At 46.2% G+C, this 17695-nt stretch overlaps 1 protein-coding gene across 1 annotated transcript; it reads right to left on the reverse strand.

Moving 5' to 3' along the window:
- Positions 1-599: 599 nt before the first annotated feature.
- On the reverse strand, positions 600-15595 carry LOC126989442 (demethylmenaquinone methyltransferase-like). Its single transcript, XM_050848036.1, has 6 exons — positions 15436-15595; positions 15058-15209; positions 13480-13592; positions 12813-12905; positions 1924-2036; positions 600-1567 (listed from the first exon to the last, which is right to left on the reverse strand). The coding sequence occupies exons 1-6, from the start codon at positions 15589-15591 to the stop codon at positions 1487-1489; spliced, it is 708 nt and encodes a 235-aa protein (XP_050703993.1). The 5' UTR covers positions 15592-15595; the 3' UTR covers positions 600-1486.
- Between the last annotated feature and the right edge of the window lie 2100 nt (positions 15596-17695).

Below are 17695 nucleotides of genomic sequence, written 5' to 3' on the forward strand. Positions count from 1 at the left end.
TAAATTAGGAACAGCAGACACATTATAAATTAGGAACAGCAGACACATTATAAATTAGGAACAGCAGACACATTATAAATTAGGAACAGCAGACACATTATAAATTAGGAACAGCAGACACATTATAAATTAGGAACAGCAGACGCATTTAAAATTAGGAACAGCAGACACATTATAAATTAGGAACAGCAGACACATTATAAATTAGGAACAGCAGACGCATTATAAATTAGGAACAGCAGACACATTATAAATTAGGAACAGCAGACACATTATAAATTAGGAACAACAGACACATTATAAATTAGGAACAGCAGACGCATTATAAATTAGGAACAGTAGACACATTATAAATTAGGAACAGTAGACACATTATAAATTAGGAACAACAGACACATTATAAATTAGGAACAGCAGACGCATTATAAATTAGGAACAGTAGACACATTATAAATTAGGAACAGTAGACACATTATAAATTAGGAACAGCAGACACATTATAAATTAGGAACAGCAGACGCATTATAAATTAGGAACAGCAGACACATTATAAATTAGGAAGAGTAATCACTTAAATTAACTTGAGAAACAAACAAAGATTAACATGATTCTGAGGGGAAGTAGGCACCCGTTTATTATATATATATACATGTCTGTACATCATCAAGACCCCAAGACCCAGACCAAGCATTCCTAAACGTATACTATGATCGCAGCACATGAGTCTGAGGTCTTCGTTATCGTGTTCTGGCAACTTGCCATTACACATGCGCACACACATACAGCTACATAATCAGCGACCTTATTTTTTTTTACAACAGAGGAGTGGCCGAAAGATAGAGGAGAGCTGTGTGGGTGGAGCCCCCCACACACGTGCGATGCATACTCCATACGAGGGCGGACAAGGCCCCTGTATATGGATAGCAACTGTGCGGGGGAGAAGAGCTGGAGGAGACGATACAGAACGCCCAACCTCGAGGAAGCTGATTTAGTGAGAGAAGAGATGTGAAGTTTCCAGTTAAGATTTTGAGTTAAGGATAGACCGAGGATATTTAGTTTTGAAGAATTATAAGGTGACAGCTGAGTGTAGTTGAAGAATAGAGGATAGGTGTTTGGAAAATTGTGTCGAGTTGATAGGTGGAGAAATTGGGTTTTTGAGGCATTGAAGGACACAAGGTTCCTTTTATCCCAATCGGAGATGATAGCAAGGTCTGAGGTTAAGCATTCTGCAGCCTCAGCCTTATAATCTAAAACAGATTTTTACGTCAATTTCAATAATATGATTAATACTGACAAATGTGTCCTATGCGTAGGCTATCATATAACATCGTAGACGCCATGACACCAGGTTGCCAGAGCACGATAATTCACACCTCAGTCTCGGGTGCCGCGACGAAAGCCAAGGCTGTTACACAGAGACGGACTTGGCACAGCACAACTATAACTCTTCCTCATCTCTCTCCTTTCCCTTCCCTCCTCTTCCTCCTCACTCAGGCTTAGTGATGCGGAAGACGAAGACGAGACCCTCCTTGTCACAGAAATAGTTTGGGACGGTGCGCCGCTCCACCTGAAGGAATTATGACCATCATTTCAAATACGTGACCTTCTCCTCCTGGCCAGATCCTGACCATCTTCTTATACCAGTGTGTCGTGACAGGCGCCCATACAGTGAACAGCCCCACCAGACATAAACCTTGATTAGAGTAAATGTTTTCTTGTACCAACGTTGCCAGATAATTGCATTCAGCCTCTTATATTTACCAACTTCCGACCCCAAAACTGTGTCCTGGGGTTCAATAACTAGATTCATTTATATATATCGTTAAAATAGTTAATTCCTGATGTTTCTTGGCAATAGCTAAGTGTCAAAAAACGGTAAATACTATGCTCTGAGTACGATAATCTGGCAACGGTGCTCCCTACCTTCTTCCACTTCCCGTCCGCCTCCAGCTGGTCCATGTAAGGCTCCAGCTTGTCCTTGTAGGAAGGCGCGGTCTGTAGGTATTCATGGCGCATCACGATGATCACGAAGCCTCCTGGAGTGCCGGAGAGAAGGAAATCAGTTAATCAATGGGGCATACGCTGGGAGGCGCGTCTTCTAGCCCACCCTAGGAAGACCACCTCAGAGTTTACTCCAGGCAAATCTGAAGTCTCTATGTAGGCTCTTTCCCATCCTAAACGAAAAGCCTCTCGTAAAAGTTGCTGGGATTACCATGAACAGTTTTGCGATCCTATAGTGATGGTTCTACACGTCTGTCACGATCTTCAACGGGAAAACCACCCATGAAAACCCGGTGAATTTTCTCTGTGGCCTTGGGAAATAGTCGTGGCGGAAGATCTGCACGCCCAGGAACAATGCTAACCTACGGGCCCTCGCACGAGTATCTAGGCTGAGGGTCCAGCTTCCAGCGCCTTCACCCGCTCAGCGGACCCTGCAAAACACACACACACACACACACACACACACACACACTCTCTCACACACACACACACAAAAACACACACCCACACACACACCCACACACACACACACACACACACACACACACACACACACACACACACACACACACACATACGAGTATCTAAGCTGAGAGTCCAGCGTCCAGCGCTTCACCCACTCAGCGGACCTTACAAAACACGCAATCGAACACACACACACACACACACACACACACACACACACACACACACACACACACACACACACACACACACACACACACCACCAGAGCCTTCGCACTCCTACTAACCATGAACTTTACATTTCAGCCCGGAATCGTGCCAAATCTATTCTCCGAATGACCAAAACCTCTTTCATCAATAGAAAATGTCAACACCTTGCTTTTTCTGATTCTCCCCGTGACTTCTGGCACCTAGCCAAAATTATCTCCACCAATTTCACTTCTTAATCTTTCCCTCCTCTCCTTAACCCTTACAGGAGCACTGCCGTCTCATCTATCTCTAAGGCTGAACTCTTCGCTCAAACTTTCTGTAAGAACTCCACCCTGGACGATTCTGGGAATATTCCTCCTACTCATACCCCCTCTGACTTCTTTATGGCTGATATTAAGATTCTTCATAATGATGTTTTTTATGCCCTCTCTGGCCTCAACTCTCAGAAGACTAATTGACCTGATGGACTGCCTCCTTTTGTCCTTAAAAACTGTGCTTCCGTGCTGACACCCTGCCTGGTCAAACTCTTTCGTCTCTGCCTATCAACATCTACCTTTCCTTCCTGCTGGAAGTATACTTTTGTACAGCCTGTAGCTAAGAAGGGTGACCGTTCTAATCCCTCAAACTATAGCCCTATAGCTTTACTTTCCTGTCTATCTAAAGCTTTTGAATCAATCCTTATCCGGAAGATTCAAAAGCACCTTTCCACTTCTAACCTTCTATCTGATCGACAGCATGGGTTCCGCAATGGGCGTTCTACTTGCGATATTCTTGCTCTCTTAACTGACTCTTGGTCGTTTCGGTGAAACTTTCTCAGTTGCGCTAGGCATATCGAAAGCCTTCGATAGAGTCTGGCACAAGTCTTTGCTTTCTAAACTGCCCTCTTTCGGATTATATCCCTCTCTCTCTTCCTTTATTTCCAGTTTCCTTTCCGGCCGTTCTATCTCTGCGTTGGTAGACGGTCACTGTTCTTCCCCTAAACCTATCAGCAGTGGTGTTCCACAGGGCTCTGTCCTATCATCCACTCTCTTCTTGTTATTTATCAATGATCTTATTTACATAACAAACTGTCCTGTCCACTGTAACGCCGAGAACTCCACTCTGCGTTATTCAACTTCTTTCAATAGAAGGCCATCCCAACAGGTAGTACACGACTCCAGACTTGAGGCTGCAGAACGCTTAACCTCAGACCTTGCTATCATTTCCGACTGGGGTAGAATGAACCTTGTGTTCTTCAACGCCTCAAAAACTCAATTTCTCCACCTATCAACTCGACACGATCTTCCAAACAGCTATCCCTTATTCTTCAACAATACTCAGCTGTCACCTTCTTCAACACTAAATATCCTCGGCCTATTTTTAACTCAAAATCTCAACTCGCTAAATCAGCTTCCTGGAGGTTGGGCGTTCTGTATCGTCTCCACCAGTTCTTCTCCCCCGCACAGTTGCTATCCATAAACAGGGGCCTCGTCCGCCCTCGTATGAAGTATGCATCCCACATGTGGGGGGGCTCCACTCACACAGCTTTTCTGGACAGAGTGGACTCTAAGGCTCTCCGTCTCATCAGCTCTCCTCCAGGTGGGGGATACTGAGGTAGCGGTCAGGTCAACAGCCACACAGGTAAGGGGCAATGAGGTAGCGGTCTGGTCGCCAGACCCCCAGGTGGGGGATACTGAGGTAGCGGTCAGGTCAACAGCCACACAGGTGGGTGGTGAGGTAGAGGTAGTTGTAGATAATCGGGTCTGACGCACTATTCCAGTGAATCGACAGTTGATATATGGCGCACACTCGGCGAATAAATTAAACATCTTCCATGTAAATGCCCGTAGCATTATTCAGAAGCGTAGCCACTTGATAATTCATGCAATTACTGAAAAACCCGACTTCATTTTGATCACAGAAACATGGCTAAATACGCGTGACAAGCATCAGTTAAGTGAAGTAGCTATCAATGGTTACAACGCGTTTGCTAAGTGTCGTCTTCACAAAAAAGGTGGAGGTGTAATAATATATGCTAAAAGTAATTTAGAAGTCATTTAGCTTAACACAACCGAAACAGAGGCTTATGATTCTTTGTATGTACAAGCGACGATCCATAATGCAAAGTATGTTCTGGGCGTAATTTACCGACCTCCTAAATCAAATGAAGATATTGATGGAAATCTCTACGCAGAGATAAATAAAATTATCAGAAACAGAAATGCAATAATATGCGGCGATTTCAATAACCCCTCTGTTAACTGGTCTGCACTATCTGCCGACAGGGAAGGAACTAGATTATTAAATTTTGCGCAAGATACATTTCTTTATCAAACAGTTACCGCGCCGACGCGAGGAAATAACATTCTGGATTTAGTCTTCACGACCGACAGCCGCCTCATAACCGCGTGTGAGGTAGGCGAGCCATTTGCAAGCAGTGACCACAACATAATCAGATGCGTTTTAAATATTGAAACAAAAGCACGAGGAAACTCGCTCTTAATACCTAATTATAGTAAAGCAAATTTTATGGACCTAAAAAGAGAATTGGCTTCAGTAAATTGGAATCATTTGCTCAACAACGTCAGCGTTCAAGAAATGTATAATCATTTTACTGCACAAATCACTACGAGTGTAAATAAATTCATTCCACTCAAGCCACGAAGGACTGATAATCAAAAACCGTGTTATAGTAGGATATGAATGTATTATTATTATTTAATATCACCACGAATTAGGCATACAATTGTCAATGGAAAAACCCACGACAGATAGATCACGCCACCTTATAGGAATGTCGTCCGTCAGTGTTTACCGTCTCAGTTTTGTATACTTCGCACTCCGATGGTGCGTGGAGGTCACCTTGACATACGTGACCAATTGTAACAATTATTTTCCAACCTGTAACTCGCCACTCCTTCACGAGAGTCCGACTGACACACAACGACAGTCGCTCTCGCTCCGTCGCTTCTTGTACATAAAGGCTACGAATATAATTCGCCTTAAGGAAGCTGAAGTCTTAATCAACACCCTTTAAACGCCCCCCGACAAGCCCGTTACATTTGGTTGGCAGCGGTCACCCCGCGCCTGTGCCTTCGCTACCTCGTTCTCCTCCAAGCCACGAGAACTCACCAACAAACTCCGGGGACAGGCGTACAAGGGAAGAAGGAGTCAACGCACCTGCCGTCCGCGGCAACGCACCTGCCGTCCGCGGCAACGCACCAGCCGTCCGCGGCATCTCACAAGTCGCCACCTACGTGCAACTCACAAGGCGCCAGCTACAAGCATCTCACAAGTCGCCACCTACGTGCAACTCACAAGGCGCCTGCTACAAGCATCTCACAAGTCGCCATCTACGTGCAACTCACAAGGCGCCAGCTACAAGCATCTCACAAGTCGCCACCTACGTGCAACTCACAAGGCGCCAGCTACAAGCATCTCACAAGGCGCCAGCTACGTGCAACTCACAAGGCGCCATCTACAAGCATCTCACAAGGCGCCAGCTACGTGCAACTCACAAGTCGCCAGCTTCAAGCACCTCACTCGGCGCCAGCTACAAGCACCTCACCAGGCGCCGGCTACAAGCAACTCTACAGGCGTCCAGCCTACAAGCCCCGAGCACACCAGCTACAAGCAACTCTACAGGCGTCAAGCCTACAAGCCCCGAGCACACCAGCTACAAGCAACTCTACAGGCGTCAAGCCTACAAGCCTCGAGCACACCAGCTACAAGCAACTTTACAGGCGTCCAGCCTACAAGCCCCGAGCACACCAGCTACAAGCAACTCTACAGGCGTCAAGCCTACAAGCCTCGAGCACACCAGCTACAAGCAACTCTACAGGCGTCAAGCCTACAAGCCTCGAGCACACCAGCTACAAGCAACTCTACAGGCGTCCAGCCTACAAGCCTCGAGCACACCAGCTACAAGCAACTTTACAGGCGTCCAGCCTACAAGCCTCGAGCACACCAGCTTCAAGCAACTCTACAGGCGTCAAGCCTACAAGCCCCGAGCTACCCACAGGCCTACGCAGCCGAAAGCGAGGGCCACAATCTACAAGCCGCTCCCCCGCTTCAAGCCAGCACTGCTACGAACCCTGCAAGCCACTCCACGATACGGCAGAAGTATTCACACCGGCAACGAGGAGGCACGCCCCGCTGACCTTGGGACACCCCGCATGCCCCTCGCTCCACAGCTGGCGGCACCACCGCCGCTGCCGGGAGCATCGCCCCAAACCTCTTCCGGCAAACAGTCAGCAAGGGTACCCGCGGCCATCTCCCGGTGACTGCAAGCTGTTCCCACTAACGTTTCTTGCAAGGCGTCTTCTCAAGAGGTTACACACCCAAGTTGTCTTATCTGCCACCGCCGCCCATCTCTTACTATAACAAGGACGACGCGGCCATCATACGTCTGGCGGCAGTGTACCGGCTCCCAGCCGCGCCACGCGGCCGCTCAAATTGCTGGGTCAGCAGTTTTTCAACCTCCATTGCGAGTCCTCCGATGTCAGCCCATCCTTCACCTCTCACCGCCGCTGTGGCCGCGGCTGAGGTTCCCTGACGCGCCTACAACGACTGCACGTAACCCAGGGCATCACAAGCCGTCGCCCTCTCCACTACATCAGCTGATTAATCTTGGTATTTGTGGATATTCCCTTCTTGTCCAAATATGCCGACTCGGCTTATTTTCATTATTGTTCGTGCAGGGGCACGATTTTTTTTATTTCTTTGTTCCTAACGCTGTTAATCAGTCATAATTGTGAGCGTAACGTTCATTCGCATACGATATTGATTCTTTCTTATTGTTTGCTAGCGAGTCTGTTGAGTATAGTGTGAGTTCCCTGATCAAAGTTAATCTTCATCAGTGTGCCCTGCCTCCGTTTTCTTTTCACCGCTCGAGAGAAAACGTGAGCTTCAGTGGTCTACTCACTTACCATACCACTTTGTTTATATAGTTATTCTTTCAATATCCCCATCTCATTAGGGCATTCCATTATAACCTTAACTTCTATTACGTCTAAACAGGCACCTTGCTAGCCATTCTTTCTTGCCTTTTTAGGGTTTCAACGCAAACTCTTCATTCATACACGTTCCGTTTATTGGTTCATATTTACAGCTATCAACATATGCTCCTATTTTGTGAATGATTTACGCCATAGTATGAACAAAGACACTCTCGCTAAACTAGGCGACACCTTTAAACAGTTGGCTCGTCCTTCAAGTGAGGAGGAATTGGAGCAAGGTGCAACCTCCGGTGATTTATATGTGGTGAATTTGCGATCGGGGGCTACGTACTCTTCCCTCCCAAGGGATAGCGCCCCTTCACCTCCGGGTTCGTCTGATTACTTATCCCCCACTCGGCCGATCACAATGCCTGTCGATCCACCTCCCCCCCCTCCTCCCGGGGCCCCACACCACTTCCCCCCGCCCCCGATTCGGGTCATTCCAACTCACGCCAGTATTCGACAATTCTCGGGAGGCGAGACCGACTTTTCGGCGCGACAGTTTTTAGATTTGTGTGGATCTGCCATCGTAAATTCCTCCATCATGATCATGATCATGATCATGATAAAATCGCTTTCATTCGGTCACGGTTACTTCCAGGCTCTCGGGCACTGAATTTGATGCAGTCCTCAGCGTTCGCTTCGGGGGACATTGGTGTAAACTATGAGGTTTTTAAAGGGAATTTCATTAAAATCTTCGGGGGCGGGAGTAAACCAAGCATCGTTAGACAGATGGCACACACGGTTGAGTCCCTCCAAAAAAATTCCTCAACAAAGCCGATTTGGGACGCCATGATTGAGGCAAATCAGCTGGCGGTTGACTGTGTCAAGAGCCTAGAAGACGCGCTCTGGCTTCCAGGGGGTTGTATGCAAAAGCACCAGGTGAAGACAGCTTTCGAGTTGTTTTTTTACTTATTTCATATTTCAGAGAAGAACCGCCGTTCTGCCCTCCCTTTGGCCTTCAAACCGAGCGGGAAGTTGGTTGACTTCGTCTCAGAGTTAGAAGTCATGGTTCAGGAACACCCTCACCATCAACCCCTCGCAACGGCAGCAGCATTGCAAGCACAAAGTAAGGCATCTCTCACATGTAGTTTTTGCAAACAATCAGGACATTCTGAACATTCTTGTTTCGCGAAACGTAGGGAATCAACACATTCAAGACGGGGCTCAGATAGGAGGTCAGGAGGTTACAGGGGCGGGCATCATTCATCACACAGGAACCCTAGGCCAAACCATCAGCGGAAGGCTGCCTTTTGCCATATCCACGGGAATTGTTTTCATGGTTCAGACAGTTGTTCTGCAATACAAAAGGCCAAGGAGGAACAGAAGTACAAGTCCTCAGCGGACAGTAAACCACACTCCTCTTCTCAGAATAAAAAGACATGACTTCGTGACAGCCCCGAGGCGTGCATCCAGGTGTCCCTTAAGGAAAATACTAATTGGGAGCATCTTGACTCCGTCATTGCCGCCTTGGGACGGACAAGCATAATTGCTCTCCCTTGCAAGGTGGGAAAAATCTCACTCACCTTAGCGGTTGACACAGGTGCCACAGTCAATGTCATCTCCGACTCCGCTTACAGGTCTCTGACACGACAGGCGAGTGGGGAAAATTGGCCGCTCCAAGAGAACGACCTGAATGTGGTAGGCGTGACGGGCACCACTTTGGGAATCCTTGGGCGAGTACCACTAACAGTCAGCTTACATGAAAAAGTTTGTCCCTTTCGAGATTTCTTTTATGTCTCTAGCAGGTTTGCTTTACCTGTGGATGGGATCTTAGGATTAAACGCCATGAAAGACCTGCACATAACCATAAACCCTGAAAGCGACGCGATCGTGTATCAAGGCCGACGCATACAGGGGATGGTAAATCCATCGCCTCACCTTGACATACGTGACCAATTGTAACAATTATTTTCCAACCTGTAACTCGCGACTCCTTCACGAGAGTCCGACTGACACACAACGACAGTCGCTCTCGCTCCGTCGCTTCTTGTACATAAAGGCTACGAATATAATTCGCCTTAAGGAAGCTGAAGTCTTAATCAACACCCTTTAAACGCCCCCCGACAAGCCCGTTACAACCGCTGTGGATGAATAATTACCTACAAAAAATCATCGTCGAAAAAAGAAAACTGTATAAGCAATATAAGTTGTCACATAATTCACAGGATCATACTAATTACATCAATGTCAAGAGAGAGTTCGAAAGGAAAATCAGAAAACAGAAACGCGAATATGAGATGAAAATATCACTCGATGCCAAGAAAAATCCCAGGTTATTTTTCAGTTACATAAGAAACAAAAAAACTTTAAAATAATATCGGCCCACTACTATTAAGTGGCAATACGATTAGTGATGATAAAGGCATGGCGTCGGTCCTAAATTCAACCTTTAGTAGCGTATTTACAAAAGAGAACATGACATCGATTCCAGCCCCGAAGAAAATTTTTCAAGGCCCTGAAGAACATAAGCTTGCATTGACCGACATTGATATCAGTGAAGTGCGTGGGTACCTGCAGAAAATAGATCCAAATAAATCTCCGGGCCCCGACAATTTATCTCCTCGCGTGTTGAGAGAATGTAGTCAACAGCTAGAATTACCCATAACATTAATATTCAACAAGTCATTAGCACAGGCCAGTGTGCCTCTCGAGTGGAAAAAGGTCAATATTACCTCGATCTTTAAAAAAGGAGATAAAAAACAAGCCAGTAATTATCATCCTATCAGCCTTACGTCTGTCCTAATTAAACTATTCGAAAAAATGATCAGGGATAAAATGATCACTTTCCTTGAAACAAATGATTTGATAACTGATAGTCAGCACGGATTTCGTAGTAATCGGTCTTGCCTTACCAACCTATTAACTTTTTTCAACGATGTTTATACATGTTGGGACGCCCGAAGCCCATATGACGTAGTTTACCTAGATTTTCAGAAAGCGTTTGATAAAGTTCCTCACGTTAGGCTTATTTCTAAACTGCGTTCCCACGGTATTAACGACCATCTATGTGCGTGGATTCATGACTGGCTCACCGACAGAGAACAACGTGTAGTTCTTAATGGTGAAGCATCGGATTGGCAACCCGTCACCAGTGGCGTGCCCCAAGGTTCGGTCCTGGGGCCAACACTATTCATAATTTACGTGAACGACTTAGAAACTGATATTCTATCAAAATTAGCCAAATTCGCCGACGACACCAAATTAGGAGGTACGGTAATGAACAGTGAAAGTTGCGAAAAGATTCAATCAGACTTAATAAGACTTGCCGACTGGAGCGAAAAATGGCAAATGAGTTTTAACGTAGATAAATGTAAAGTAATGCACATAGGTGAAAAAAATCCTAACTTTAAATATCAGATTCAAGGACATGAGCTCAGCGAAGTAAAACAAGAAAAAGATCTTGGTGTCATTATCATTAACACTCTTAAAATGAGTGATCAATGTTCTGCAGCGAGTAAAAAAGCCAATATGAGTTAGGATTAATCTCAAGAAACTTTGATTATAAATCACCCGAACTTATGAAGAGATTATATTTAGCATTTGTAAGACCACACCTAGAATACGCCGTTCAGTTCTGGTCACCGAACTATATCAAAGATCAAGTTTTGCTAGAAAGGATACAGCGACGAGCAACCAAACAAATTCCAGCGCTCCGAAACTTGCCATATGACGAGCGTTTAAAGCGTTTAGATATGTTTTCTCTAAAAAAGCGAAGGATAAGAGGGGACTTACTGAAGTGTTCAAAATCCTTAATGGATTCGACAACATTAACCCAGATAGTCTATTTCAGAGAGACACCAACACAATAACACGCAGCAACGGTATGAAGTTAAAGGGAAACCGATGTAACACATTGGTGCGCAAAAGTTTTTTCAATAATAGAGTCGCCGATCACTGGAATAGACTCCCACCGTCAGTAGTTAGCGCACAGAGTATCAATAGCTTCAAGTCTTCATTGAATAAGTACTTCAGGGATATAAGATTATACTGACCCTTCTTCGCATGTTTTCAGACAGATTGCAGCAAGACGTCAACCTAAATTCATATTATTCTCCCCCACAACTTAGATTGCAAGTAGCGTAAGTTAACAATAGAGTAAAGCAACAGTTAATGTCCGCATGACAGGTGGAGTGAGGTGTGGGTGCAGTAAGGTGACAGGTTACTGGTGCCGTGCCTAGTACCGCCGGTAAAACGAGGATCAAGCCTCCACCTGTGCCCCTGAAACTACACCTCACCGATCGAGAGTATTCGGGGGGATCCTGAGGCTGCCCTGTGCAGGCCACTCGTCCTCTTCCATTCTCCTTGTGTTTCTGTGTTCATATGTTCTGATGTAATTAAGTCATTTTCCCCCACAGCTTAGGTTACCAGTAGTGTAAGTTAAAGGGTAGTAATCTCCTCTTATTTCTCTCTTTACTGTAAAATTTCCATGGCCCTTTCTTCCTTAAAGGTACATGGTGTTCTCTTCTAACTATTTCCTGCCGACACGTTGCCGGAGGGAGAGGTGGGTGGGGAGGAGCCTGTCCTGTCCTGCCACACGTAGATTACTAGTAGTAGCGGTAGTAAACAGACACCCTCGCCATAGACCGATAGGTCTTCTGGTGTCTGTTCTTCCTATGTATTCCTATGTATATGTATTCCTCAGACTGATAGTCTTCTACCTCTCAAATTCCGTCGTGATGTTGCCTCTCTTTTTATCTTCTATCGCTATTTTCACGCTGACTGCTCTTCTGAACTTGCTAATTGCATGCCTCCCCCACTCCCGCGGCCCCGCTGCACACGATTTTCTACTCATGCTCATCCCTATACTGTCCAAACCCCTTCTGCAAGAGTTAACCAGCATCTTCACTCTTTCATCCCTCATCTGTATTTCCTCCTGCCTACGACTTGAAATCTTTCAAGAAGAGAGTATCAGGACACCTCTCCTCCCGAAATTGACCTATCTTTCGGCCACCTCTTTCGATTTTTTTTTTAGGAGCAGCAAGTAGCGGGCTTTTTTTATATTATTGTTTCCTTTTTTTGTGCCCTTGAGCTGTCTCTTTTGTTTTAAAAACTCACACACACACACTCTCACTCTAACTCTCACTCGCACTCTCACGCACGCTCTCTCTCTCTCTCTCTCTCTCTCTCTCTCTCTCTCTCTCTCTCTCTCTCTCTCACCGTTCTTTGCGACGCGCACCAGGTCGTCGAGGCCACTGACTGGGATGTGACCTTCGCCCATAGCGCCCGAGATGACCACCAGGTCGTATGTGTCTGAGAGAGAGAGAAAGAGGGAGAGAGAGACAGATGTAGAAGAAAAATACGTATATTAATCTTTACGTATGAAACAACAACAATAACAATAATTCCAGTCACACAGCTCTCCTGGACAGAGTGGAGTCTAAGGCTCTTCGTCTCATCAGCTCTCCTCCTCTTACTGACAACCTTCTACCTCTTAAATTCCGCCGCTATGTTGCTTCTTTTTCTATCTTCTATCGATATCTTCATGATGACTGCTCTTCTGAACTTGCTAACTGCATGCCTCTCTCCCTCCCGCGGCCCCGCTGCACACGACTTTCTACTCATGCTCATCCCTATACTATCCAAAACCCTTATGCAAGAGGTAAACTCTGGAACAACCTTCCTTCGTCTGTATTTCCTCCTGCCTATGACTTGACTTTTTTCAAAAAGAGTGTATCAAGACACCTCTCCACTCGAAATTGACCTCTCTTTTGGCCACTCTTACTTTTATCTTTTATGGGAGCGGCGAGTAGCGGGCTTTTTTTGTACTCTTGTTGTTGCCCTTGAGCCGTGTCCTTTGATGTAAAAAAAAAAAAATCACTAATACCTTTGGGCACGGTGGAGTGTCCGATGCCGATAAACTCCAGGAAGTCGTTGGTATAGATGCCAGTCTCCCGCAGCTTCATCATGCCCTCCGACGGGTCCACAGCGTCTATGTGCCTGTGGGAGTGGCTGTAGTAGTTGTAGTAGTAGTAGTAGTATAAGTTATAGCAGTAGTAGAAGTTGTTGGGAATCAGTAGATTTACCCTACCCAACAGTTAGGTCACTCGCAAAGTGAATAACACACCCGTCAGACAATCCCAAAGAAACAAGTGCTTACCAGCTATTAGGTGGTGAAGGTATCCAACAAGCACCTCCAGACAGCCGAACAAATAATAATCCTACCGGATCCGTGTAGTTAAAAATCTATCTGTCTCAAATAACTGCTGGGGCACTTAGCTGAGAAGCGGGTTTCAAAAGATATTGTTGTCTCTGAAGTCTCGTTGCCGGGTGTAGTATCCCTCGAGTCAGGTAATAGAAGGCACACTGCGTCCGAGTTAATGGGTGGGCTGCAGTGCCTTGGTCTTTACTTTGTGAAGGCCGGTGGTGGAGTGAGAGAAAACCAACCACGTGGGTCTGAAGCGATATTTTGAATGTCTCTCGCCAGATGGCGTGGCTTTCCTCTCTGTTTCCATTGGTTAAATTATCCTTGCTCTTTAATTATAATTCAGCAAGGACAATTAGTTATTATTTCATGAAAGGAAACACCTCACTATTGTTATTCCTTTCAGCGTAAATGTGGTTAGTCTTCAGGAAGTGAATAAGTTGAATCTGTCTCGGTTTGGGAGCCGATGACCGAAAAATTTAAGTACCATCTAAGGCTTATTTCGGGTCAGACTATACTCATAGTTGGCTTGAACTCTCGGCCCGAGACTAGTTCCATAAGGGAAATAGTTCATTTGTCTAATCCCCCGGTTAACTGGCCTAATTCCTAACATAGTATAGTCTATCGATTTTAACTTGAGCCCGTGGGCGCGACACAAGGATTCCCCACGAGACCGCGCTGGTGCCACATCACTCTATTACTCTCCTCAGAGAGGGTGGCTACCTCTCTCTCTCTCTCTCTCTCTCTCTCTCTCTCTCTCTCTCTCTCTCTCTCTCTCTCTCTCTCTTTGCATGGCTGCGCAGGGCGCGAGAGTAAGATCTACTTGATTTGTCCATTGTGGCGTAACGCTGAATGGTGCGGTCTGGCGCCTGTTGCCAAGGTCCGTCAGGCGGCAACGTTGCGTGAGCCACGTTGCCAAGTGATATGGAAGGTTTACTGAGTCGTTGTCTTTCACTCTAATCCCAAGCCATTCATAACACTACGCAGTCGTATTATGAATCTATATATAAACCATAAATATATAACGTACAGACTAACAGTGAGACAGAACGCCATGCGCAGGTCATCGCTAGATCTGTAAACAATGGGGGTTTCCCCGGGCCAAGCCACAGGGCTCAATTTTAAGTTAGAGTTGATGGACTATAGTAATGTCGCTCCTGCCCGCTCCCAGTTCCCACCCAGCGGCCCTGCCTCTACACAAGCTGCTGTAATTTCCAACACATCATCAGGCTGAGGCACTGGCAGCTAGGCGGCACCCACCTGAAGCCTTCCCGGTGGAGTTCGCGGCCCACGCAGCCCGTCCCGGCGGCCACGTCCAGCACCCTGGCCTTGGCTCGCCGCTCCGGGGGTACCCAACGCAGCGCCTCCTCCAGCGTGATGGTGGGACCACGGTACCCGCCTTTCCAGATCATCTAAGGGGACGGGGAAGCGAGTGATTACAGGTGCGTACCCCAGGGGCCGCATCGCTTCACTCCCGGACCTCAAGGAGTAGTCGCCGGTTTAACGCAATATCATTCCAGCGATACCCCATGATTCTGCGTAGGCACTTGGTACCGAAGGCATCTCTCTCTCTCTCTCTCTCTCTCTCTCTCTCTCTCTCTCTCTCTCTCTCTCTCTCTCTCTCTCTCTCTCTCTCACCATATCGTAGTTCTCGGACCACTGGTTGTAGCCGGCCACCATCTCCTCCGGCGTGATCCCCGGCCTGTGGACATTCGCGTCTACCCTCAATGCCACGTCGCTCGGACTGCCGCCCTCAGACATTATCCTGCAGCAGGGAAGAGACGGGAAAATCATAGGCAGGGCATTACTACAGTACAGTACGATTCCTTTATACATCCTTTATATATTTACGAAGTTAGGTACGGTATTCTAGCCCCGCGCCGCACTCGTCGCTGATTTGCCGGCTGGCTCTCAAGCTCCGCCCACCTCCATGACGGTGTGGCCCGCCCCTCTCTCTCTCTCTCTCTCTCTCTCTCTCTCTCTCTCTCTCTCTCTCTCTCTCTCTGTGTGTGTGTGTGTGAGAGAGAGAGAGAGAGAGAGAGAGAGAGAGAGAGAGAGAGAGAGAGAGAGAGAGACTCGTGATCAGGCTGTGATGAATGAACTACACACACACACACTGCCAGGCTTCACGGTCTGACAGGGCGACGGTTCGAGCCCGCTCAGGCCGGATTCTTTCCGTTGACTAGGAGTGGTTACTATCCCCCCTTGAGCAAAGGGGATGGGGTGTGTGGTGTGTGAGGTCCTGGCAGTACCCATAGATTGACGATAAAGAGCACTTGCTCATGTCGGGAGGGTACCTGCTGCTGGCGATTACGAGTCCAACACGTGATCAGGTCGTGGTGAGTTACACACACACACACACACACACACACACACACACACACACACACACACACACACACACTTAAGGCGGCTTTACACGTGGCAATTCCTGGCCGGCAATAAAGCCGCGACAATCTAGCGGCTAGACCGGCTGGGTGCTCTCGGGAGAAAGTACCTTCACACGTAGGAGGAGCCGCCGGGAGCATCAAGACGTAAACTGCTAGTAATTGCAAGGGCATGAATTCACCCCAGACACGCCAAAAGGCTACTACCATATCTTAAAACCACAATGAGTTTGGTCCATCAACCTAATATTGTAGAAATACTTTAAGTAAACGAGTTTTATCATAAGTAGTATTAATTGATTGATTGATTGTTGCATTTAACAATAAAAGAAAAGGGAGGAACATGCCATCCCAACCCCCAGGCATTACATAATGTGATTATATAATACACGAAAATAACCGTTCCTGATACCCCCTTCGATATCTCGCAAAGAGATAAACATGTATGTTTAGTATGTATTTAGTAAGGAGCCGGAAATAATAGAAAATCTTAACGTAGGTTGTCCAATAGCGAAGTGACCATGAGGTTGTGGAATTTGAAGTATCAGGAAAGAGAACGATTGGCCGAAAAGAGGATCACAAAATTGGGAGAAGCAACTAGTGTGACTTTGTTAGCATGAGAACCTTTATTGAAAATGCAAATTGGAGTGGGCTGTACAAAGCCAAGAGTACACAGGATAAGTGGGAGGAGTTTTTAAAGCTATACAAGGAAGCCGAAAATAAATATGTCCCCAAGGTAACCAAAAAGGATGTTGGTAAAAAGGAGTGGTTTAACAAGAGATGCGAGATAGCTAGAAAGAGAAAAGAGGAAGCTTGGAAGGGATGGAGGAGACGAAGAAGAATTAACTCGTGGAACGATTTCAAACAACCAAGGAATGAATATACAAAGATTAGAAGAGAAGGAAAAAAGGAAATATGAAAAAGATATAATCGACAAGTGAAAAGACCTACCCAAACTATTTGATAGACATGTGAACGGCAAATTAAAGAATAGAGAAAAAATCGATAAACTGAAAATGGATGAAACCACATATGAGGACCCAGCAAAGATGACAGAGGTGATGAATAACAGCTTCCATAGAATTTTCACAAAAGAAGAATTTGTACAACCCCCGGGCCAGGAAAAAGGAAGGGTTATGCAAGAGATTCAGTTAACGGTGCAGGTCAAAGAAAGTTTGAGCAAACTGGATGTAAGAAAGGCGACGGGGCCGGATGGAGTATCAGGGTGGATCTTGAAAGAATGTAGTGATCAACTTGCAGAGAAACTGCACTCCATAATGAGTGCCTCTCTGAGGGAAGGAAAGGTACCACAAGATTGGAAGAGAGCAAGCATAGTACGGTACCGATTTTTAAGGGAGGCAAGAGAGAGGACCCATTAAATTACAGACCGGTATCACTCACTAGTGTGGTTGCGAAGATATGTGAGAGACTGGTTAAAAACAGGCGGTCGGATTACTTAGAAAGTGAGAAAATTATATCGGATTGCCAGTTTGGATTCAGGAAAGGGAGAT

This window comes from Eriocheir sinensis, unplaced genomic scaffold (assembly GCF_024679095.1).
Source record: "Eriocheir sinensis breed Jianghai 21 unplaced genomic scaffold, ASM2467909v1 Scaffold1172, whole genome shotgun sequence".
In the NCBI taxonomy this organism is placed as follows: Eukaryota; Metazoa; Arthropoda; class Malacostraca; order Decapoda; family Varunidae; genus Eriocheir; species Eriocheir sinensis.

Coding starts and splice junctions, on each gene's coding strand:
- LOC126989442 (XM_050848036.1), bottom strand. CDS start 15,591: ATGATTTTCCCGTCTCTTCCCTGCTGCAGGATAATGTCTGAGGGCGGC. Junction 15,210..15,435: donor GGTCCGAGAACTACGATATG/GTGAGAGAGAGA, acceptor CCGTCCCCTTAG/ATGATCTGGAAAGGCGGGTA. Junction 12,906..13,479: donor ACACTCCACCGTGCCCAAAG/GTATTAGTGATT, acceptor TCTCTCTCTCAG/ACACATACGACCTGGTGGTC.